At 39.5% G+C, this 23,947-nt stretch overlaps 4 protein-coding genes across 6 annotated transcripts; 1 reads left to right on the top strand and 3 right to left on the bottom strand.

Moving 5' to 3' along the window:
• Positions 1 to 2,188: 2,188 nt before the first annotated feature.
• On the bottom strand, positions 2,189 to 6,446 carry LOC104933799 (TNFAIP3-interacting protein 1-like). The gene is made up of 10 exons (XM_019274783.2): positions 6,293 to 6,446; positions 5,294 to 5,412; positions 5,113 to 5,197; positions 4,809 to 4,883; positions 4,657 to 4,722; positions 4,452 to 4,565; positions 4,215 to 4,343; positions 4,014 to 4,091; positions 3,400 to 3,525; positions 2,189 to 3,310 (listed from the first exon to the last, which is right to left on the bottom strand). The coding sequence occupies exons 1-10, from the start codon at positions 6,320 to 6,322 to the stop codon at positions 3,164 to 3,166; spliced, it is 969 nt and encodes a 322-aa protein (XP_019130328.1). The 5' UTR covers positions 6,323 to 6,446; the 3' UTR covers positions 2,189 to 3,163.
• On the top strand, positions 2,342 to 3,143 carry LOC109142190 (liver carboxylesterase 2; the record flags this gene model as incomplete). The annotated part of the gene is made up of 2 exons (XM_027274414.1): positions 2,342 to 2,502; positions 2,821 to 3,143. Coding segments are annotated over 2 exons (447 nt in total), but the record flags the coding sequence as incomplete, so codon positions are not given.
• Positions 6,447 to 10,203: 3,757 nt separating the features above from the next.
• LOC104933803 (ADP-ribosyl cyclase/cyclic ADP-ribose hydrolase 1-like) lies at positions 10,204 to 12,499 on the bottom strand. Its single transcript, XM_019275150.2, has 8 exons — positions 12,303 to 12,499; positions 11,944 to 12,070; positions 11,730 to 11,865; positions 11,543 to 11,625; positions 11,319 to 11,392; positions 11,095 to 11,175; positions 10,817 to 10,903; positions 10,204 to 10,667 (listed from the first exon to the last, which is right to left on the bottom strand). Exons 1-8 carry the CDS (start codon positions 12,452 to 12,454, stop codon positions 10,595 to 10,597), a joined length of 813 nt encoding a protein of 270 aa, XP_019130695.2. The 5' UTR covers positions 12,455 to 12,499; the 3' UTR covers positions 10,204 to 10,594.
• Positions 12,500 to 14,109: 1,610 nt separating this feature from the next.
• Positions 14,110 to 22,114, bottom strand: LOC104933796 (ADP-ribosyl cyclase/cyclic ADP-ribose hydrolase 1). Of its 3 annotated transcripts, XM_019275489.2 has the most exons (9): positions 22,059 to 22,114; positions 21,834 to 22,025; positions 18,617 to 18,743; positions 18,399 to 18,534; positions 17,274 to 17,356; positions 15,797 to 15,870; positions 15,065 to 15,151; positions 14,894 to 14,977; positions 14,110 to 14,794 (listed from the first exon to the last, which is right to left on the bottom strand). In XM_019275489.2, the coding sequence occupies exons 2-9, from the start codon at positions 22,001 to 22,003 to the stop codon at positions 14,737 to 14,739; spliced, it is 819 nt and encodes a 272-aa protein (XP_019131034.1). In that variant the 5' UTR covers positions 22,004 to 22,025; positions 22,059 to 22,114; the 3' UTR covers positions 14,110 to 14,736. The 3 variants fall into 3 exon arrangements, with proteins under 3 accessions (XP_019131034.1, XP_019131029.1, XP_019131022.1); XM_019275484.2 differs by having other exon boundaries at positions 21,834 to 22,099; XM_019275477.2 differs by lacking the exons at positions 21,834 to 22,025; positions 22,059 to 22,114 and adding an exon at positions 19,718 to 19,978.
• Positions 22,115 to 23,947: the final 1,833 nt, after the last annotated feature.

A 23,947-nucleotide genomic window follows, 5' to 3' on the forward strand; every position in this document is an offset into this window, starting at 1 on the left:
CTGAGAAGAACCAAAAAGTTCCAGTTTCACTTCATCTTTCTGTACTTGCAAAACTAATGACATTCCCATTAGCCTCATCGTGCTTTAGTGCTAATTGGGAAATGTTCACAGAGCCTCTAGCAGGGCTTGTTTAAATCACTCTGTCTCTTCTTGAAAGGTGTCTGCAGGATACAGCACCTGTGGAGGAAGCCTGGAAAAGCTTCCCTGTTAAGTATCCATCAGTGGAAATGTCAGAGGACTGGCTCTACCTTAATGTGTACAGACCCCACTGGGACTGTCTGCGGAGACAAACTACCGGTTAGTCCACGTGCACACATGCATAATGATTCAGCTACATAGACAACAGTGGGGGAGAAAAGAAAAGAAGGGAGAAAAAAAAACAGCTGCAAGAAGTGAACGCCGGTGAAAAACTTAAAACAGCTGCCGTTGACTGACTGTTTGCTTGTTGTGTTGTCAAGGCGATGGTGTGGATCCATGGGGGAGGCCTGGCTTCAGGAGGGGCCTTCCAGTATGATGGCTCACCGCTGGCTGCTTATCGAAGTGTAGTCGTGGTCATTGTTCAGTATCGTCTGAGTGTTTTAGGATTCCTAAGGTCACAGCACATCACAATATATTTGATATTTCATGATCTTCCATGACCATAAGAGCAAGGACGAATGGAAACATGTTTTATTAGGGTTATAACATGAATATTCAAATTAAACTACATTTTTATAGTGCATAATAAACATTTATTTAGTGATTATACACATGCACAAATCATTTGTAAGTTTGTATATAATGGATGTCTACTAAAACATAGTAATATATTGGTTTATAGTAACATCACAGTGTGTCATAGAGCATTTATCAACAGTTTTTTCACTAGTTACGCTTGAAGTGTGCTTATATCTGTTTATAACTGCACTATAGTGATGTATAGCGCATTATAAACAGTTTATTCAGGTATATACTGCTTATAAATGCAAAATAGTGGGGATCAAGGTGAACTGTTACCAATACAAAGCATCATAATACTGTGTAGTATTACCTGTTGTTTTATTTTGGGTCTGTGGTGGGTTTAATTATAGGTTTTCATAATTAAAGGGATCTCACCAGAGCAGAAAGGGTAATGAAGCTGCTGCACTTACTTCTGTAAACCACTAGAGGTCCACAGAGGTCGATTTTTTTTTCAGTGCTGCTCACCATAACATCAGGTGATAGTGAACTGCTGTAAACCAAGTAACAGTTTTTAAATAAGCACTGGAGACAAACATGCACCAGGTAACTGGGGCTTCCTGGATCAAATAGCCAGCCATTATTGGGTTTGTGCCAACATAGCAGTTTTTTATGGAGACCCAAGTTCAGTCACCATCTTTGGACAATCTGCAGGTGGCATTAGTGTCTCTATGTTGGTGAGTATGAAGGGAATAACACATTATTTCATTCAGGATATAAAATACAAAGATGTACACGTGTTTCTGTGCAGTTTGTTCCACAAAGCCATGAGTGAGGTGGCACTTCTATAACCCAGGTGATAATCACACAATAATAAGTTCAGTCAGTTTCCTTACAGCTGGTATTTAATTTCAAACATCCCTCCTGCAGATGTTAGCCAGCTTGACAGAGTGTGAGAGCAACGACAATGGGAAAGGCAGACAATGTCCAGTGCATCAAAGGCAGGTCTAAAGAGGAAATACTATTAAAAAGGTAAAGTAAGTAGTGAATGTCTACAGCTTGACATTGGTGACTATAGTGACTTTCTTAGCCAGGTTTGTGGTGTGTTTTAATGTCAATAGAGTGCCTCAAGTGACCAAAACAATCAGGATTTCTTCTCAACATCAGTTTGAGAATTTAAGCTGGAGCTGTTGTCATTGTCAAGCCTGTCAGTGCAAAATATGGCCACACTAGGTGGCGTTTATTGACATATGAACTCCTAAAATCATGAAATTGTCTCGTGGTATTAGTAATGTGCATTGATAGACCTTGAATATATAGTGTTTCCAATGCTGAATGGCATTTCTGCGTCTAAAATATCTTTTTAGTTGATATGTACCTGTGATTAGCTTCTAGGACCTCCTGCATGGGTTCAAGGTATGAACAAGGAAGACGTGATATCAGTGATGAACATATTCTTTCCCTCTCGTGTAACTAAGAGCCGTTGTATCTGTATTTACTCAACTGTGCAAGAGTCATCACACCCATACAGTACATTCAATGATTTATTCACATGATAAATTAACAAGAATCAGGTATAATATGTGCAGACAAGTTACATTAAACATTCATAAATATACTGCAAAAATAAATGTTCGTATATACTTTTTCCTCCCCCCCCAAACCCTTCATATTTGCTCTCTGACAGGCCTCAGGTGCCAATGAACTGATACTGAATGAGTACCTGCAACAGAATGACTCTCCTGAGAACATACGAGATGTTTTCACTGAGATTCTTGGCGACCTGGTCCTTGTTCTTCCTATACTTAAAGTATCAACATACCACCGAGGTGAGCCTACTTCGTAGTTAGTTAGTTTGAAATAATTAGAGCCCTTGTAGTCGCATCGTGACTTGTGTGACTTGACAGATGCAGGTGTGCCCGAGTTATGTCCGAGCGGAACAAGACCCGCTTTCATCAAAGCGGACCACTACGATGATGTCTTGTTTTCAGGTACTTGAAGCAGGAAGATCTCATTCATTTTGCACTTTTGTTTAAGATTATCAATGTCAATAGTGTTAAGGCTGTGCAATAATTGATTTCACCCCAAGGGCCTGTGTCACAAGAAGAGGAGGAACTGGCTCACAATGGCTCACATAGCAAACCTTGCACGCAATGGGTAGAGTATTGTATTTCGATCTTTGCTGCTTTTCTCCTCTTGGGAAGTGTTAAAACTAGAGGTTCTTGTTTTTATTTCACAGGCTGTTAAAGTGTTTTTATGTGTGCGTGTGTCCTTCCTCCACAGGTCACCTAACAAGCCCGGACTGGTGGAACGACCTCTTTACAACCATGACGAACGCTTCCTGAAGTTGAACCTCCAGCAGACAGTTGGCCGAGGACTGAAACAGAAGAGAGTCCACTTCCTGGATGTCATGCCTGCAAAGTCTCATCCTGCTAATGACGAACTCTGATCTGAGACTTCCACAAAGTGCAATGTACATTATCACACAAAGAGTGAGGAGGCCACTTCATTTCACAAGTTTGTTGTCAAGAGTGTAACGTCTCTGTAACTGCACGTCGTTCTGGTGAACTGGGCGGACTTCCCAGTTTGGACATTTGGCTCGAATTGTGCAGGTGCATTCAAGTACAGGCTGCGGCGGTCGAGTCCGAGTCACCTGGAAAAAACAGAGACATTATGTTAAAGTCTTGATGTTTATTGTAGGGAATATGGCCGAAGATGAACACTTCAGATGGCATGTTGTACCTGAGGTTTGAGGACACGGAGCTCATTGTAAACTTTTCTAAACTTCTTCTCCAGTTCCAGATACTTCTCTTTAAGCTTCTCCCTGTCTTTGCGCTCCTTCAAAAAGTCTTCCTTGTAGACTTCGGCCTAAAAAAAAAGGATGAAAGGAAACAAATAAATATAAATATGAAGATTTAAATGGGGAATTTGGCCAAACACATTAAAGAAATCATTTGACATTTGGAAGAATACACCTATTTTCTTCCTTGCCGAGAGTTAGACGAAAAGTTGATACAACTTTCATGTTTCTGTGATAGCTTAGCTTAGCATAAAGACTGAAAACAGAGGGAAATAGTTAGCCTGGCTCTGTTTAAAGATAAAAAAAATATCTGTTTAATCTGTCCAAAAACAATCATTTGTGGTTTTGTGGGAAGTTTTGTGGTGGACTATTTCTTGGCCAAGAGCAGTAACCTCCTGACTGACCAGGCAACTAAGAAATAGTCCTGCACATAACCCCCCATAAAACCACAATATGTCATTTTTAGTCTTCAGTTTTTGTCCATATTTTGTCCACAGGCACAAGAGTATGGATCTTCTCATCTAACTGGACGTATACGATGATAAACAACGCTCACCTGATGTTTCCAGATATCCTGTAGTGTTTCACTGCTCACTTCAAGAGGTTGTGTGGTCTGAAGTGCCTCCTCTAGAGCCTGTGCGAACACATCGAAGCAACAATGATGCCACTGTTGTTGCAGGGAATGCACACACGACTGTGAGATGGAAACTTTTTTATGTTCCCTCGGTCTATTAAGAAAAGCCCGATCATGACTCACCTTGTTCAGTCGTCCGATCTCCTCGCGTTGATGTTGCCCTCTCCGGGTCAGAGTGCTGTTCTGCTCTCGCAGCTCCTTCGCTTCCTTCACTGCTCTTAGTAACTCAGCGCTCGCGTCGACGTCTTTGGTCTGTGAGAATTTTTAACACGAGGATGAAATTATTACACACATTTAACAGATTTAATCCGATAATGAATATAAATATCTATTGATTAATTAAAATACGGCTTCATTTACCCATGTGCTCTCTGCGTCTTTGCCTTTATTATATAATCTGATGTTCTTTTCTCTTTCTTCCCACATGTCCTCCTCAAAGTTAGGATGCTGCAGTAATGCTCTTAAATCTTGGACCTGAGCCACAAAAGAAAGAACACATGGTGAAACATGGCACAAAACACTTAAATGACATTTAGGTAAACGAATGAATCAAACGCCCTCTTACCTTCTCTTTGTAGTACTGCTTCATGGTTCGGTACTCTTTTGCCCATCTCTCATTAATAGAAAGAAGCTGAGTAAAAGAGAAAGATCATTTAAGTACTGAAATGTCCATGTGTTCTGGGATGATTATAAATCTCAGTTCTGAAATGTACTCACCTCTTGCCTTTGCTCCTCCAAGATAAGTATCTGTGCTTTCATTCTGACGTCACTGTTGGCAGCCGGCGCCTCCGACTGAAGCGAACAAAAGAGGAACTATTAAAATGTGGCACACGGACAATTATGCAACATAACAGCATTCACCGACTTCCTTTTACACATTATTGGAAGTTCTGTTTTGGATTGTTTCCCGTAACACAAAGCACACAGTCACTTTCTTGCGGTCAGGGAATCAGACGGTGACAGTATGGGTGTGAATTTTGTTCTGTCATATGTATCTTCCAGTGTTGCGTCTGTTAAGTACCTCTCCAAAGAGACTCCCTGGATGATGAACTGCAGCCGCGTGAGGTTTTTCTCCAAAGGACTCGTCCGACACAAAAGCATCGTATCTGAAAACATTTTAACACAAACATTATTTAGCTTTTTTTTTGACTCGTAGAGTCAGTGAATCATAGAAAATCGTTGGAAGTTCTGGCGTGCCTCACCTGTCTTTGTCCGGCAGTGATGGATACAGCCTGTAGGTCTGTTTTCTGTCTGTGGTGACGGCTTCACCGGCCTGTGATCTCTCCACAGGTGGTATGTCCATCGTGTTTTCGTGTACGGACTGCCAAAACACAGAGGAGCACACATTACATCTTACTAAAATCTTACTTTTAACATTCATATGATATGAATCGATGAGAAAAACACTTCTTTCTTTTAAAAGCTTCAGTTTTCTTGCCTTAATTTGTATTGTTTTAAATGGAAACTGGCCTTCCAGACATAATTAATAATGCAAAAGAATCATAAATATCCATAAACTAGCAATGAAACAAACCCGAAGACCTGAAGACAAAAGACGCAAACACTGACAACAATAATAATAATAAATAAAACAGTGAAATAAATTCAAATCGATAATCTATAAATCGATAAAATGTAGGGACCGTCAAAAATGCATGATGGTGTTTTAGCATGAGACTACGTGGAATACAGTATACAGTCATACAGAGGTCTTGTGGTGGTCTCTAGGGGTTAAGGTGTCGACTCTAGACCACAACATCCGCAGTTCTCGTCTGGACTTTGGTTGCGTATCACATTTACTGTCATCCTCTGTGTTTTCACTCTCACTATTGAACACAATCATAAAGTCCCTCTGAAAATAGAGTTAAAAATCAGCTGCAAGACCTATAATCAATTGGGAGCATTTTGAAGGTGACACCTTCAGCTCCCAACCACTCAGAAATAAACAAATAATTCACTAAAAATGAAAATAATGACTTGCTGCATGCTTGAAATTCTCTGATAATACGTGTTGATGCTGCACATGGAGGCTCTGAAACATCTGCATATCACATAACTTCACAACAGACATGATGAAGATGGAGTTTATCCTCCAGGCATCAAACATGAGTACATATCTGTTGTTGTTGTTGAGCAGGAACATCACCTCAAAATCAAACCTTTGAAATAACTTCATAAATATGCAGACATGTTAAACTCACCATGTTAGTATCCTGTGTGCTCCTCCACATGTGCTGATCTATGAAGCTGTGACTCTGCTGCGCACGTTAGTTATTATACTCAGGTGTGACGTGTCAAAACCAGCGTCGTCCAATCACAGGCCGGGATTCCCTCTGTGCGGTCACAGGGCTGCAGGTTTATTGAAGGAAAGGAAAGTACAAGTTAGTTGATCAGCAGCACGAGCGGTAATTAACGCCGTGCTTATGGTAGCGATGATGAGATCGATGAGTAAGAGAAAAATCTGCGTGCACACTGCAAGAAATGACAAAGACGAAGCGTGCCGTGGGAGTTTGACTGATACGTGGGAGGTTTTCAGTCCCACGTTTATGTTTTATGATTTTTAATGCAACACTGCTGACTGATGAGTTTTTTAAAATAATTTCCTCGTGACAGTTTTAGTTTCGTTACTTTTATTAATTTTTTTATTTATTGTTGTTTTAACAGGAAACTCGCCATTAATAATACAGTGTAAATATTCATATAAAATCATAAATATGGAATATACGCAGGGCCAAAACATAAATTAATCAATAAATTAAAAATTTAAATAAATAAAAATGCATATCCCATTAATTCATTTAATTAAATATGTAATAATAAATAAAAATAAATTTAAAAATATATAAAAAAAAAATCCATTCTTCCATTATTACTAGTAGGGGGCTATATTCGGAGCCATATTTTTAAAAATATATTTTAACGACCACAAATTATACACTATGACTAAATGTATCTCTATAAAAGTCATTATTTTCATGAGAGCTCTTTCAAAATAAGAGCACTATCAAATCAATCAATCATGTAAAACTGAAGTAAAAACAAGATTTACAAAATAAAATACCACTAAAGTGAGATGTAAGCTTGTATTTTTATATATAATATAACATATATATTTATTAGGTGCACAGCTCGTCATTTCTTACAGTGTGCAGCCTGCAGTTTAACGTCGTGTGAACTCGCGGAAGCCGGAAACGTTAAAACATTAATGTCAAGACGAAACTATCAAAACAAAAAAAAAAAAATGAACATGTAACGTGCCTCGAGCAGTCAGTGGGAAAATCACACATCTCGCAGGCTTATCATCTTACTCAATCTTCATACGGGCTGTTCTCAAAGCTGTTGACTCAGAGTTGTTTCAGGGAAGGAGGAGAGGGGAAAATACGCCACTGCTCCTCCTCCAGTAACCGGTACCGACCCGAGGCTGCTCATTTATTCTCACAGAAACCTCTAGTAAAAAAAAAAAAAAAAAGACCACCACTTTCTTCCTTTTGGGGGATCTCCTTCCAAAACTACATTAAACCCACCTGGTGTGTGCCCAACGTGATTCCCCTGCTGAGACAGTTCACACCAAATCCTTTTTCTTGCAGCACTGAGGATGGATTTTTTTGTTGAAGTTGGAGCTTCCACATCCATTCAGTTTAGCAGATGTCAGGAAGGTTCTGGCTGGTATTCTTGGATATCACATAACACCCAGAGGTCTCTTCTTTTAAAGTCAAAAATAACATTTTTTATGAACTGCAAATCACTGCATTTATGTAGCTATCAAACCAGGCTGTTGTAAAGTACAGTGACTTCTCTAACAAACTAAGTGGTGGAAATTTGTTTGTCACTCCAATTTTTGTGTACTTTTCCCCTCTGGCAGTTTTTTGTGGATTGTAGGTTTAAAGGTCCAGGTCCAAAATATAAAATATAATATGCATACCTATGTTTTTTTTTAAATTAGTGTATGATCATCTAAAAATAAGAATATTTATGTTTTTGTTATCTAAAAATGAACCTTTTTTTTTCCACCGTAGCCCAGAATGGACAAACTGAACACTGGCTCTTTTGCAACCACGGTAGTTTCTCCTTCACACTTGAAAGGAGGAGGTGAGGCGAGGGGGTTTCAAACAGCCACCGCACCACGCAAAGACACAAAATCCCACACACTAAGAACAGTCTTAGCTCACTGGTTCTTAAACCGTGGTGCAAGTACCACTGGTGGTACTTGCATTTCCTGTAGTGGTATTTGGAGGAATCTCTCTATTTCTTGGAAATAAAATAAAATATTTTAAAACATATCAAACCGTCTACAACATTTTGAATGAATTTAAACTCACTCTAATGTGATTCAAAATACCGATTGTTGTGGAGACATTGCTGAAGTCAAAGGTCAATGGTGAGGTCAGGAAGGAAGAAAGTGTTCAGGAGCCTCTGATGTCTTATGCTGTATTATTTATTGACGCTTGGCCAAGGAGAATTAGAGACACTCTCAAAGTTCATCAGAAGTGCCTGAGTCGGTCTCACATTCTGCCCAACTCATCCTGGTGGATCGACTTTAAACCCCAAGATAACACCACAAATACTACACGCCCAGAATTAGTCAAAGAGAATGTTTTTACCCATGGAGGTGTTATTGTCAGCATATTCTAGTCTGGAGACACAGATGTCTGATTACGCAGATTATGTCTATGAAGGCAGCAATAGGTCTCTTCGACCCTGGCCACCACAGTGTTGAGATAGACTGGCACCTACTGTTCTCAACCAAAGCCAAACAACTAATACTGCTGAGGACCTCAAGGCCCACACGTGACCTCGTGTAACCAAAGATAGAAAATTCCATAACAGTCACGAGTTGTTAAAATGTGACGTGAGATAGTAAGCAGAGATCAAATGAATCGTGGCTCCAAGCTGGAAATATTAGGAAGAGAAGTGTGGATCAGGAGAACCTCAAATGAGCCGTGGTTCAGGATTCGACGATTACAATCTTTTTTAATAAGAATAAACCTGCCTCCTGCATGAACTGCCTGCAGCTTGTCAGGGGTCGGTCTACGCTGCTGGATTTTAATCGGACTGTCACAGTAGTAGTACATGGAGAGATGAATATTTTCTGAAGTGGTTTGTGGTGTGAAAAGTTGAAGTTCGCTCTGAAGATGAAAATTAATATCACAGATGTGTGCAGATGTGTGACAAAACTATGTAACTTTTGTAGCTTTTAACAAGCTATGGTTAACCCTCTTGTTAAATATTGATTATTTAGGGTAAATTCTAGATAATGACAGTCAGTACTGCCCTTGAATGGTTAGCGGAAATTTTTAGAAATTGCTTAAATGTACTTTAATTAAAAGCCCGTAGATATACTCATAGATTTATGAGTGTGAACGTCAAAAAAAGACTTCACTGTACGCACATGAACGCTTTGTTATTGTCTCAAGATTAGTGGTCGTGTTAGTGGCAGCAGCAGTGACTAAAACTGTGACTGCTTTTATGACTTTACCGTACTTGTCACAGTACCCCATGTTGTGGTTTTCACAGAGGGGACATTCTTCATGCGACACCTGTACAGAGAGAACCCCGGACGTCTCTTCCCAGCACCGGCAAAGCCTGTTTACGGTACGTGTGACACAGCAACAAGTCACTAGAAAGGAAAGAGTAGGTTATTACAGAGCCTCCTTCTTCCTGCCACATCAGTGTCACTGAAAGGTTCAGCTGCGCGCACACTCTACATGTTCCTGTCTGACACCATACACAAACGCCTCCAGATCACACATACATAAGAGATAAGACATTTTGTGGCATGCACCTAAAAATATAAAAGCAGGTGTGACTTTTTTTAAAGAGCACTTTCGATCCTGTTCAGCGGTTTAGTGGTTTTGTGCATTTACATACGTACCTTGGTACCTTCTAGAGAGGTTTCACGTGAATCAAAAGAGAAAGCAAAAATGCAAACACAACTAAGATGATCGGCTAAGTGTGCACGTCTTAAATGTCAAGTAGGAGTTTGTGTAGTTTGAGTGAAGAGCCTCAAAGCTCCTCAAATTACACCGAAGATGAATTTATTTAGGATCAGCTATCACTTCGTGTTTTCTTGCTTAAACCAGACAAACCAAACAATGCTTTCACTTTTGCTCAGATGGTTTATTGCACAAGTACACTCGATAGCTGCCCATTAGTTGCCCTCATGCATTTCAGAACAGTTGCAAACAGCTGCATGATGTGTTATTTTGCACACCAGCAATCATTTCACAATCATTTAATTATCACATTTTACAACTCAAACATATTTGAACATTTGATTTGAAACATATTTCAAATTTTGCAACCAAGTAAAAAGTGAGATCCAAAAGCAGGACGTGACATTTGATTTATGTTCGGTTAAAAATACAAAAGCTGACAATAAGAATGTACTAGTTTAATTTGCAGTGAGATCATTTTGATATTTCAGGTCAAACACACAGGGTACAAATGGACAGATAGTTTAAAAGCTGCTTTCTGCGTCATGTTTGATGTTGTAATCTGACATTTTAGTCAATCGTCTTCAACAAACATGCTGCACAGCCCATATTTTGAACAGGGGAGCACTTGTCGATCTGAGATCTGCAACAAGAGACAAAAAGAAAAGGAAGCTGATCTACTTCTTCTATGATTGCTGTAGTTTAGAGTAACTAAAGCTGCTTAGTTACGGTTAAAGAAAGATCATGGTCAAGCTCAGGAAAAGTTTCATCATAACAATGTGCTGTACTTACTTTTGTACTTCCTTGCAAATACATTCAACATTTGGATCCAGTGCATTCCTTAAGTCCACGTATATATTTGGACTGTTACAATTTGACCTAAATCAGAGGAACACAGGGGAAAAAGCTTTAGTTTCTGTGTTTACACCAAAACAATCAATGTGTGAGAACTTATCATCATTTTGTTTTAACATTACATTCATTGAACAGGGATACTGTGCAGAACATGCTCAGAAAATGACTGTTATAGATCAAATGTGGCAAAAACATGATGATAAAACAACACATACTTCTCTCCAATGACCAGAATCACATTCAGACGCGTCACTATAGGGGCTCTGAGTCTCTTTAGCTCAAACTCTGCAAATACACTGCCGCAGAAATAAAAAAAAACAGCATTTAGAAGAGGCAGCATTCAAATTCAAACATCCATTTTTTAAATCTAAGATATAAAGCAAATATTAAGACATCCAAAGGCCTGAAAGAAGACAAAAAAAGCAAGTGTTGTGCTGACCTGGTGGGATCGAATGGTTTTTCCAGTGATCCATTCAGCATTACTGAGGCTACTCCACAGGCATGATCTGCAAACTACATGAAGACGTGATGGTAAAGACATGTATAGATTAATTTTGGACTACAGATCCCACCACAGTGAGAAAAGCCCAAGAAAGATACTACAGTTGACAGACGACTGTTGTATTTATTGCCGAAACCAGGGATTTCTTGTTGGACATTTACTCCAGCAGAAGCTCTGTTCCAAAATGACCTAACAGGGCTGTTCACACAGTCTTCCCACCCAGGGCAGCCAGAAGTGAAGGTTTCTAGAAGAACACACACAGATTAAGGAGAGTACAGTGTTTGTTACTGCAATTTCACATAATCTAGAAACCTAAATTGAACTAAGTCATCACCTGAGGAATCTTACCATCGCTGCCTTCCTTTCCACACCATGTCTGTCCATCCAGGCAATGTCCCAACAGAGTGTTTTCCAGGGTGAAACAATCCTTATTCCTACTTGTGTACTCGTGGACCAGATCTTTGGTTTCACTCCAAAACATTGTCTAACCAAAAACATCACATTGTTAAATGTATTATTGTCATCTGCTCTTTTTGATGAGGTGCAAGAGCATGATGTTTACTTTGTTGCATGAATGGGTGAAGGGGACCGTTGTCATCAAGGGGTCATAGGCTGACAGAGGAACATCACAGCTTGGCTTCCCTACGTAGGCTTGTTCAAAGACACCCAGTATTTGTTCACAGCCGGTTCTGAAAAATAAATGAAAGAATATATTATCTGAAAAGTTTAGCTGTAGGTCTAAAGGTGCAGTTTGACATCCCTCCCATTTCCCACGTAATAAAACCAACAGGTTATTGATAGAAAAAATAAAGCCCAGTGATTCTTACGAGGTAAAATTAAACTTATTATGCCAAACCTGCAAAGTTTCCAAAGTGTCCAGGTAAAGACAGCATGAACACTTTTCAGAGTACAAAGTCTTACTTGTTTCCTTCCGTGAACTCCTCACATCTTTCCATGAATTCTTCTCTGAACCCCCATGATGGTTGATTCAGCACCACTCCCAGTGTAACTCCAACAATAATCGTTACAGCAGCAACAGCAGCAACTACGCCTATGATCACTTTCAGGTTCATGTTAGGAGAGCAGTTCTCTTCATCCAAATGCTTTGCAGAAGTCGATAAATGTTTCCAACTCACTGTTAATTATTACTTTGCAGTTCAAAGGTCATGGGGTAATCAATATTACATAACTTAAAATATGAATACACCATTGTTATTACTGGGCTCCACCCACATAAAATACATAATTAACTTAAATTAAATGGCTTCAGTTTAATACTTCATTTATTTATTATATGTTTTAAAGTATTTAACAAGTTTAACAAGAAATGTTTTAGTTAAAAATCTGAAATAGCACTAACATTTTTTCCATCATGGTATTAAAATACATCTTGTGTCAATCAGTTCAACATGATTGCAAACCCTTTTTTCAATAAGATACAACATATAGCCCAGTATTTAATTTACAAAGCCTATAAATCCTACTGCATTGCTCATGTAGCCACCATGTATGATAACTGAAATGTAACACCATGACGTGGTCCAAGGACTCATTAAAAAAACGAAATCACTGTTTTGAATGTGCAAAACTTTTCAAAAATGAAAAGGTGGAGAAACAGAATCATCTTACATGTAAATATGGTAAATCTACACAAACATGTTGATTCGTAAATCTCTGAGTGTGTTAAGAGGAAGATAAAACTATAAGATTAAGAGGAAGGTGAACTGAGAAAAGGAGATGAAATGCACAAAGGATTAAAAAAAACAACAACTTCATATTCAGTTTTCTACATATAAGTTTGTCTTTCTATATCTTTGTGTGTTGTAACTCAAAATTTAACCACTGCGAAGCTCATTTGTGTACGGATTGAAACAAAGAAAAAAAAAGGATTGACTTTCATAGTGTGTAGTATACTGAAATTAACTCAAAGAAAACGTTAATGGAAACGTCTGGAAGGAACATTTTGATATGTGTACAAAACAACAAATCAACACATCACTGTCCTTATATCAACGTAGCTCAGTAACTATCCTGGAATAAGATCATTAAACAGGACATTTATGTGAAATAAAACTTCTATCGTCTGGAAGGTGAGGTGAAAAAAAACAAAACAACCCAAATGTAGTTAAAGTAACAATATACTGCATATCTTTACTTCTAACACTGACATCTAGTGGTTAAAAATGATACTGCAGTCCAAATTCAACACACTGAAAGGTTCATTCCCCCCCACACTCTTCTTTGCAGACTCACAAGCTTACCCATGGTTGCCATATTGAAGACACACCGAACACCCTCAAGGGCAAAACAAGCTCAATATGTTTTATTTCATGTACCAGCCTCTATGTCTGAGTCTTCAGTATGTGTTGTAAATATAAGGACAGCAAAATGGAGAATCCGTCTCTCTCGCAGTAAGAGCTGAGCAGATAAGTTGAACTCAGCTTTGGAAACTTGAAAATAATTGATAATAATAATAGTAATAATAATAATAAACACACACACGTTGACGTCCTCAGTCACACTGTCAGTTTTTTGGCTTTATGAAATAAGACAATGTTAGAAAAAGGACATTTTCATGTCATCAAATCTTCATAAAAACGCTTCCTCTCCATCTCACATTACTGTGAAATGCTTCCCATTTAAGCTGTGAAGCAAAAAGCAGAATTGTATTCTCAAAGTGTTTAGCAAGACAGGTGTAGGAGGAATATTTTAATCACACCAAACACAATTTCACAACATAATATTTTAATTATTATTTAAAACCTGTTAACCATCAGGCAGGAGTGAGATTATCAGTCGAATGTGATTGTTATGGATAGCAGCACTGATACGGTACATGACACTTCATCAGAACTCTTTTACAGTTAGAAAGTTTTCCCATCACACACAAACCTCTTTATTCAATAAAAGATACAAAAGTGCATTGTCACATTGTAAAAAAATCTTTCAAAGACATTTATATAAAGACACATTTCACATTAAGTCAAACTGGCCCACAGGTAGAAAAAGAAATCCTTTTCCCTTCAATGTATTTTATTTAAAGGTCCAGTGTGTAAAATATGGTAATATAATCGCCTGAGAAATGATGGTATCGTTATGTTTTTGGTCCCTTATACTGGCACTATACTTTCACATTTTTCATGCGTTTCATGGCCACCGTAGTTTTTCTTTCACGCTATGAAGGGCAGGATGAGGTGAAGGTGCTTCAACCAGTAACTACACCTATAGATGCTACTAAATCCTACACACTGGACCTTTGATAGGAGTGAAAACTATCCAGACAAATATCTTTTGTAGCTGGTTCTTGTTGAACTAGTAATTCAGATTATGTATACAACGAGCCGGGACACGTCCCTCACCAGCAGGCTCCACAGGCTATATGTGAATTGGAGGCGCACTCCTGGACCTTAGCTCTGCAGAGAGGGACACAAGAAACATGCAGTGTGAACAAAACTGTGTGAGATGTTGAGATCGTATGTATGTTTGTCCTCACGGAAACACACTGGACTCACTCGGGCACTTCCTGGCAGTTATATACAATTCCTCGATCCAGCTCTTTCTGTAAATCCTTTAAAGATGCAGTTTCACAGTTTGTCCTGAAGAGGATGCAAAGAACTCGACATTAGGATCAGTTATCCCATTATGCATGTGCTTATACACAACACTGTTGAATAAAATCTTACACAGAATCCGGCTGTGTGACCAGGACAACATTCAGCTTTTTCACACGGCTGGAGCTGAGCCTCGGCGCTTCGATGCTCGCGAAAATACTATCGGATAAAAGGCACAGTTTAAAGTGAAAATGGGGGACTGAACATAAACAGCAAATATGCTTGATAAAAGGTAAAGACAACAAAACATCATTACAGTCAGTAGATGTTTGCTGGCACATAATTCACATCGGCGTGACTTTAAAATCACCACACACAGCCACAACTACATATCACCCGAAGAGCTGAATCTGAAATGAATACAGAGCAGCTGTATGTTTGTGTATGTATGATTACCGAGGTCAAACAGAGTCAGATAGCAATGTTGGACAACTAAGACTGAACATATTTCCTTGTTTGTAGACTAATTACCTAATATCTTATACAGTAGATTGATTGACAATCAACAAAGGACATCTTGGACTCTCCACTGACTGACCTGATGAACATTGAGGAATAATGTTCTCCATGACACTTAATAGTACCAGCCGACACAATATCTTAACGGCTGTTTATTTTGTCAATGATTTGGATATGGATGGGATGATGGTCTATGCCCACTTACTGTCTGATTTACAGCAAAGCCAAAGAAAGAGCCAACAACCATCACGTCATAGCTATTTCTTTATAGACTGAAAAGGTGCTTCGGTGCGGGACTCTTGTGCTTTACAACGTGCACATGAATATCTGCTGTTTGCAACTCACCTGTAAGGACTGAACGGGGTCTCGATGGATCCGTTTAGCATCGCTGTGACGTCACCACAGGCAGCTTCTCCAAACTACAGACATTAAAGAAAATGCAGTTTAGATCTAAAGGCAACAGACACACTTCAACTTGCTCATGGCCAGTTTACTGCTTTCCCTTCCTTGGAACCACTTTTGATTTCGTATTGACCACTGCAGAACAGGAACACCCCGTCGTCTCTCATTTGCATGTTTGCAATCAGCTTGTCTAAACATGTATGTCTTTAGCTGCCCTTTAAAAGTGTCCAACCCTAAAGGGAAGGTAGAGCTTTTCAAGTTGGAAGATCAGCACGGGCCTTAAGGCAGGTATGCGGGCTAGACAGCAAAAGAAGTGTGTCAGGGCGCCTCACGTATGCAGGGTCCTGACTATGCAATGCTCCGTCGGTAAGAATCGTAAACTGGATCCTATGTGCAACAGTGAAGGGAGCTAAGAATAGGAGCAATGTTTGACCTAAGCATGTGGCAGCAATCTGGGTTATGGACGAAGAGACAGACAGACATTGTAATTCAGGAAAAGAGTCACATTTTCCTTTTTTATGTCTAAATGTTGCCATCATTTTAGGGCTCTCTTTTCCAAAGTAGCAACAGGAACCAAACAATTAAAACAGGAAAAAACAAAACAAGATTTCAAACTGTAAGTACTGTTTGTTAACGGGACACTCCGGCGTCTGGAAATAAAAAGAGGAAGTAGGTGAAGAGCAGGACATTCCAAGCGTGACATAACAACTCAGTTAACACTGCGAGAGCATCGCTGTGTGGGGGGTTTGTGCAGCAGTAGATCTCTCTTTAACTACAATATTCTTCATGTTCGCTTTTCAGTGGCTGAAAATCTTGTTTTTGCTGATTTCCTGCAGCTGAAGTTGTTGTCTTCCTGCAAGGAAACATGAAGCTAGAAACTCAAATGGATAATGTATTTTTTTTAATTTATCTATGAAGACTAAGTCGACTGAAGTGTTGATCAGCTCTATTCTCTTGAATTAAAATAGATAATTATTGCAGCATTGTGTTTTCTAAGGTGACTGTGTGTTTTCTTAACTTTTTATGCTGTGTCATGAGGTGACTGTGTGTTTTCTTAACTTTTTATGCTGTGTCATGCTTCAAATTGAAAAAAACCTGTGTTTTACATGCGGCTCATGCTTTGTTGCTGATGTCTTTTTGTCTTTCTTCCAAATCACAGCTCCTCCTGAATGTGTGGGTTGCCAATGCTTGGTCAGGAGAGAGCTACGCAATGTGGCTCCATAGAGACCGGTACAAAGCCCCATTGATGAATTTCCCAGTGACCTTTTTTTTTTTTCTTCTCGCCATCATAATCATTTATATTCAGGAGAGATTTACTCCACCTTATGCTCCGCACCCGTGTTATTTTAACCACCGCTTGATCTCAGGACCGTCGTATTTGTGGCAAAACTGTAGTGAATCTTTTTCTCTGTTAACTCACGGCAGCTGAGGCTCGGTTCCAAAATGAGCGAACAGAGTTGTTCACGCAGTCCGTCCATCCCGGGCATCCCGTCGTGAATGTTTCTAGAACAACAAACACACATTCAGTACTTTTTTCTCTCTTAGTGTAGATGATGAGAAAAAACAGAAACCTCAGGACTTCACAAACTCACAGTGAGATAACACCATGAAACGGCTATGATGTGTGTCATTGTGTGCATACAATTGCAATATCTTATGGATGACGGTAATAATAACAACCTCTGATGATTTGGGAGTTAAAGGAACAGTACAAAATAATGCAAAATTCACTAACCCCTGGTAAAAACAACGTAATGCTGTGCTCCACATTCCAGTCACATCTGGGTCAGGCATTGTTTACACATCTCTTGATAAGCAGGCTGCCATATCACAAGCTATAGGCTATGTGAGATATGGAAACATGAACCAAAGCCGAGGGAATGCCCAACAAGTTGTAATGTGAGGTAATGTGGAGAGATAACGTAAGCGTGTGTGCTCCCCGTATAGTGAGTCACTGCGTATTTCCAGTAGTGTATTCTTGTTTGGGAGCAGATCGAGGTCTTTCCTCAGGACACATGCAGGCTGGAGGAGCCAGGCATCAAACCACTAGAGTTCTGACTGGATGAGCCGCTCAACCTCCTGAGCACCAGGCCGTTTAATATTCTAGTTTAAAAAACTATTCAACTCGTATTTGACCTTTGCGATCTGTAAACTCTTACCTATTTCTTGCGTTCAGAAACAAACTCTTTGTGCCAGCAGCTTCAGAGGTCACCAATAAAAACGTCATATCTTGTTCGTGCGATCTGGTCAAAGACCAAAGTGTGCAAACACACTATGCAAACAGCTGAAACTCCAGAGATTTACTGCTGTCGGTCAATCAGAATCAGGTTTATTGCTAAGTGGTGTTCTGGTGCATAACAGACAGAAGAGAAATATAAAGAAGAACAGATACAGAAGCTGCAAAAGTAAAGGTGATAACAATACCAGCATATTAAAAGTGCATTGACTTAACTTTATGTGCGCTTTGAAGCATGAGCCAGTGTGCGAACAGTTCAATATGACACTATACTGCACTGACATGAACCCAGTTATGTCTTTTTCTTACCACTGCTGCCCTCCTTTCCACACCAGGTCAGGCCGTCCACCACGGATCCCAAAAGAGTGTCCTCCAAGGTGACAAAACAATCTCTCTTATTCGTGAAGTCATGGACCACATCCTTTGTTTTGCTCCAGAACAACATCTAAAAAAACCCCAAAACAAACAGTTCATATCACGTTATTCTGCATGACATGCGGGAAGTCTTTGTGATGAGCGATGTTTACTCTGTTGCAAGCAGGTTTGAAGTGGGCCTCGGCAATGAAAGGGTCGTAGGCTTCCATGGGAACTTGACATGGGTCCCGTCCTACATAGGCTTGTTCAAATGCACGCCATAGCTTTTGACAGTCGTATCTGGAAAAGAAATGACAGTGCTGCTTAGTCTCAGTAGCTTCATCCCTGATCCTGGATTTATTAACTAGCCAGTCGTAATTTAACAAGGGGAAACATGACATTTCATCCTTCTTTTGTACATAGCACTGCTGTCCATCCATCCATCCATCCATCTATCCATCCATCCATCCATCCATCGATTTTCTGTACCCGGGTCATGAGAGACTGGAGCCAATCCCAGCTGGCACTGGGACAGAGGCGGGGTACACACTGGACAAGTCACCTGTCCTGCTGTTCATTTTCAATCTGAATTATTAACTCTACATCTGTGAGATGTATCTCCTCATTTATGATATATATTCAAAAGATGTAATGGTTGGAAAACACCCTACACAATATGCCCAGTTCATATTTGCAGTCAATATTTGACTAGATCTTGGGCTGGACTCCAATTTTAGCATTAAATCCACTTTCAGTTACTCTTTCCTATTACATCTGTCCGACTTTCTGGCTGTAAAACATTGGTACTTGCCAAGATTGCTAAATCTTGCCAGCGTGCACTCCGACTAATGAGATGACAACTTCTGCATTTTTATATTTGTACAGTACACAAAATTGGACCCAGATTCAAAACACTGGTTGCCTGGCTGCCAGAGTAAAGACGGTGAACCTTCATGAGGGCAAAACAAGCACGACAAGGTTTCATTCATTCATAAAGCAGCTTCTACGTCTGAGCCTGACTTCAGTCTGTGCTTCAAAACAATGGCAAGACGTTTCATTTGGTTTGCAGGCAGAAACTTTACTTTCTAATTGTTTCACAGCGGTAAAATTCAGGATTAATAAACTCCTCTACACCTCCTTTGCATAACTACTATACTCTTTGCATCTTTCAGATAGTTTGAGGTATTAAGTTTAGCTTCAGACAGATATAGTTGAGTTAAAAATACAATAAGTCCATTTACAAATGACAAACTGTTTGAAATAAAGTCGCTTACCCTCCTTCTAACTTCTTACAAGAATCTAGAAAAAACGCTGGAAACTGCTCGTTAGAGAGCGTCACTGCCAACACCGTGCTGACAGTGCCCAGCATGACTATGCCGACACCTGAAGCGATGGCCATTTTCTTCTGTCTGTTCTCCGGAGGACGCTCCGCAGGATTCTCTCCTAACTCCACTCGCTCTCCATGCGCCTGCAGGGGGACGTTGCTCTCCATCCTGCACAAAAGCTCCTAGCTCAGGTCTCGCTCTCTATTTATAAGGTGGGGCACAATAACTGTGTGTGCATGTGTGTGTTTGTGTGTGCACATGTGGGTAGTACTTGTACTACTTTAGTACTGCTGCTTCTACTCTGGTTAATACTGTGAAATACTGGGTGTGGTGGAACACTATACTATGTGACGAACACTATACAAAGAGGTATATCTGTTCTGATCTTCATGACCTTTTGTCTGCAGGATTTCTGAACAGTCTCCCCTGAGATAAACAACACACTGAGCTTTAATCACTCACTCAGTCCAATCCAAGAAAAATCAATAACTAATGATGCACACACTGTAAGCAAGCGCACCTGGGAAGTGATCTGTTTTTTGTGTTTACACCATGGACTATGTCTTTAAGGAATTATTTATAGAAAACGCCTCAAGGTCCAATAAGACAAGTGACTCATGTACCAATCAGAGAGGATGACACCCAGAATAACAAACTCATAAACAGAGGGAGCAGACTGTGCTCCGGGCCCCTGATCCAGCGGAGCTTTCGTGTGAAGCAGATCAGGCCCACAGCTGTGTTATTTACTTCTTTTCTCAAACAAAAGAAGTGGAGGACAACTCTTTCTTTAACGTTGAATGCGACAATACTCCAGTTAAACCTGTCTTCAAAAGTTCTCATTACACACTAGCAGTTTGCAGATTAATGTAGCTACTTTCCTGAAGCTTAAAACGTTTCAGCTTTTGTTGACCCTGTCAGAGAGGTTTTAATTTAACCATTATGTTTACTGTTGATGCTGCACTTTGCAGTAGTGATAAACTAAACTACATTACATTGAGGGGTGTTTCTAATATTCTGGCCACCTAATTTACATACATGAAAAGACCATAAAATTAGAACAATATTTAAATGAATACCTCTCTGCCAGTGTCGTAAAAGCAGAATTTATGGATCACAGTGTATATTATTGGCTTGAATCTGCAAAGTAGCAAGTAAATGCATCAGATACATGCAGTGCAATTTAAAAAGTACAAGATTTCCCTCTGGACTATGTAAGGACAAATAAAGTACCTCAAATACGCATTTAAAGGAGCTGTATGTAGGATTTTAGTGCAAGATCGTGGGGAGGTTGCAGATTGCGACCAACTGAACGCCCCTCGCGTCAGTATTTGACATGAAATGAAGCGTGGTGAAGAAACTACAGGTGGAAAACGCAAAACGCTCTGTCTAGTATCATTTGTCCATTCTGGGCTACTGTAGTAAACATGGTGGACTCTAGTGTCTGGGATTATTATACACTAGTGAAACCAAAGTTATGAATATTATATTACAGTTCTGCCATATTATGTAAATAGAGCTTCTTTAATGCTAAACACTGGACCTTTAAGTACAGTTACTTTCACTGGCAAGGTCACTGTTTCACTGTTTCTGTACTTCTACTTATGCATAACTTGTAATGGAGTATTTTTTTTTATAGAGTGCAGTTGTTTAAGATAATTTTAATGACTTTATACTGTTTGGGGGTAGTTGAATATACAGCAATGCATCATGCATCATAATTACAGCCTGTTTTCATTTGTGACTTCGCATTTTCCAGATAATTCAGCTATTATATCAGAGATATTGAATATTTCCTTAACCCATCCTTCAGTTACTTCCAGTATAAATCACATTCCACCGGACAGGAAGGGTGTTAAGGTTTGTAATCTGAAAAGTAACTAGTAACTAGAGCTGTCAGACAAATGTAGTGGAGTAAAAAGTACAATATTAGTCTCTGACATGTAGTGGAGTACAGGTATAAAGCTGCGTAAAATGGAAAGTAAAGTACAAGTACAAGTTACATTCCGCCGCTGTTAGACTGTTCTGTGACACTCCTCACACGGACTGTTAAAATGAAGTCGCTTACCCTTCGGCCTTCTCACACCTTTCTCTGAAAGTTGTGTGAAATTGTTTGTGACGCAGCGTCAGTGCCAGCACCAGAGCGATAATGCCCAGTATGGCCAAGACGGCGAGGAAACAAACGCAACATCTACTGCGACTCTTCTTCCTCGGAGCACCGTGCTCTCCGCGCTCCATGTTCAAGCTTTAAAAAAGAATCTGGAAATGTGGCTGTCAAACTGTTTGTTTGTTGACACAGATCCTGGCGCTCAGCCCTCTCTCTCTATATATATATATACACACACACACATGTATATATGGATGTGCGCAATAACTGTATGCGCGCACCCGCGCGGTGTCTTTTCTCAAGTCAGCAATCTTATTCGTCTGCTGCTCAAACTGAGGTCCGAGGACCACAACAAGAGTCAGCAGTTCTACTCTGGTTAATACTCAGGTTAAACTTGCTTGCAGCATAACTTTTTGTAGACCACAAAAAGGATCAATTTAAGTCTTATGTTTATCGATTACAATAATACCAGAACTTCTACTTTTCCAAATCTAATGTTTCAGTTTTTGAAAAAAATATATTATTATGTTGTATGTATTGTATTTTATGTATCTAGTATTATGTTACTAGTGATTGTGAGTGAGTGGGTAAACTTTACATTGAGAGGTGTTTCTAATATTTTACATACATGAGAGGGCCGTGAAATCAGAAACACATTTCAGTTTCAACAAAATCTGAAGCTTCATAAAAGTTAAATTCATCACATAGTTGTTGTATTGGATTGCACTGGATACAAGTGTACCAAATAAAGGGACCAGTTGGTGTATATTATTACCTTGTGGCTATTATTAACTAAAGTTACTGAATACATGCAGTGCCATAAAAAGTACAATATTTCCCTCTGGACTAAAATAAAGTATCTTGAATTTCTACTTAAAAGAGCAGTATGTGGGATTTACTGCATGAAGTAGCTCGTGGCTTACCTGCTTCAATCAGCAAATATTGATGTCTGTCGTGTATGAGCTGAGATGGGCCACAACAAGACCATTCAGCAGTGGGGGGAGTACTTGTAATACTAGTACTGCTGCTTTTACTCAAACTGAAAATGATCTTAGTTCTTATTCCACTCTGGTTAATACTCAGGTTAAATTAGTTCAGATGTATGAGCATCAATACGTTTATATATTATAATATATAATATGATTAATTGTTCTAAACCCAGCAGTACTGGGTAGTTTGATTATTAAGTACTGTCTACATGTTAATGCATCATTAATATATAATACATATGCATATATACATGCATTTGACTGGTTAAGAGAATGCAAAGAATGTGCAAAGATCACAAGTCATCAAACAAAAGGTGGCTCCTCTGTGCCGAGGTTCCTCAGAAAACTGTAGTTCTGGTTCAGGCAGGAACAAGTTTGAATCCCATTCTTTCCTCAAGGCATTCAAACCTGTTTGGCTTTTGTGGTTTTTAAAATTAGCCGGTCTCACTCTTTCACCTTTTTGTATCGGGCAACAATACATTCAAACCAAGGTGTGGCAGGTCGGTAAAGTTCATGGATTTGAAATGTTTACCAGCTATTGAAGGATAGATAGGTCAAGTCATTCACTATAAGGTCATGGAGTAGCCGTCGACAGTGAACATGTTGTGAAATGCTGCAGGCCTTTGTTGCAGCAGGATCAAAACTAAAAAGTTAAACAATGATTTCTGCTGTAATGATTTCATATCATGAATAAACTACATGTTGCTGAAGTAGAAACAATCACGTTGTGGTTCAAAGTTCAACTCAAACTCCGAGCTGTGATTTTGGTCCTAATAGGATCTACCTTGTGTGAAAGCAAACAGGTCAGGTTGCACACTGGACTGTATATCTGTATGGGTGTGTTAGAGCCTGAGACACACTGAGCACATGAAACAAAATACTGTGTTTAATCTTAGATTGTTACTGGACACTGACTTCTCTCCTTGAGATACAGAGCGGCTGTATGCGCGTGTACAGGAAAGCAAGCACTATTCTGAACATTGCTAACCAAGGTCAGAGAATAGGACTATCTCACTGTCTAGACACAACAGATAGATACATAACGTAGAAGCCTCTACAGAGTCAGAAAACACTAAGTGTAAACGT

The sequence above is a fragment of the Larimichthys crocea genome, chromosome XXIII, assembly GCF_000972845.2.
Source record: "Larimichthys crocea isolate SSNF chromosome XXIII, L_crocea_2.0, whole genome shotgun sequence".
NCBI classification, from domain to species: Eukaryota; Metazoa; Chordata; class Actinopteri; family Sciaenidae; genus Larimichthys; species Larimichthys crocea.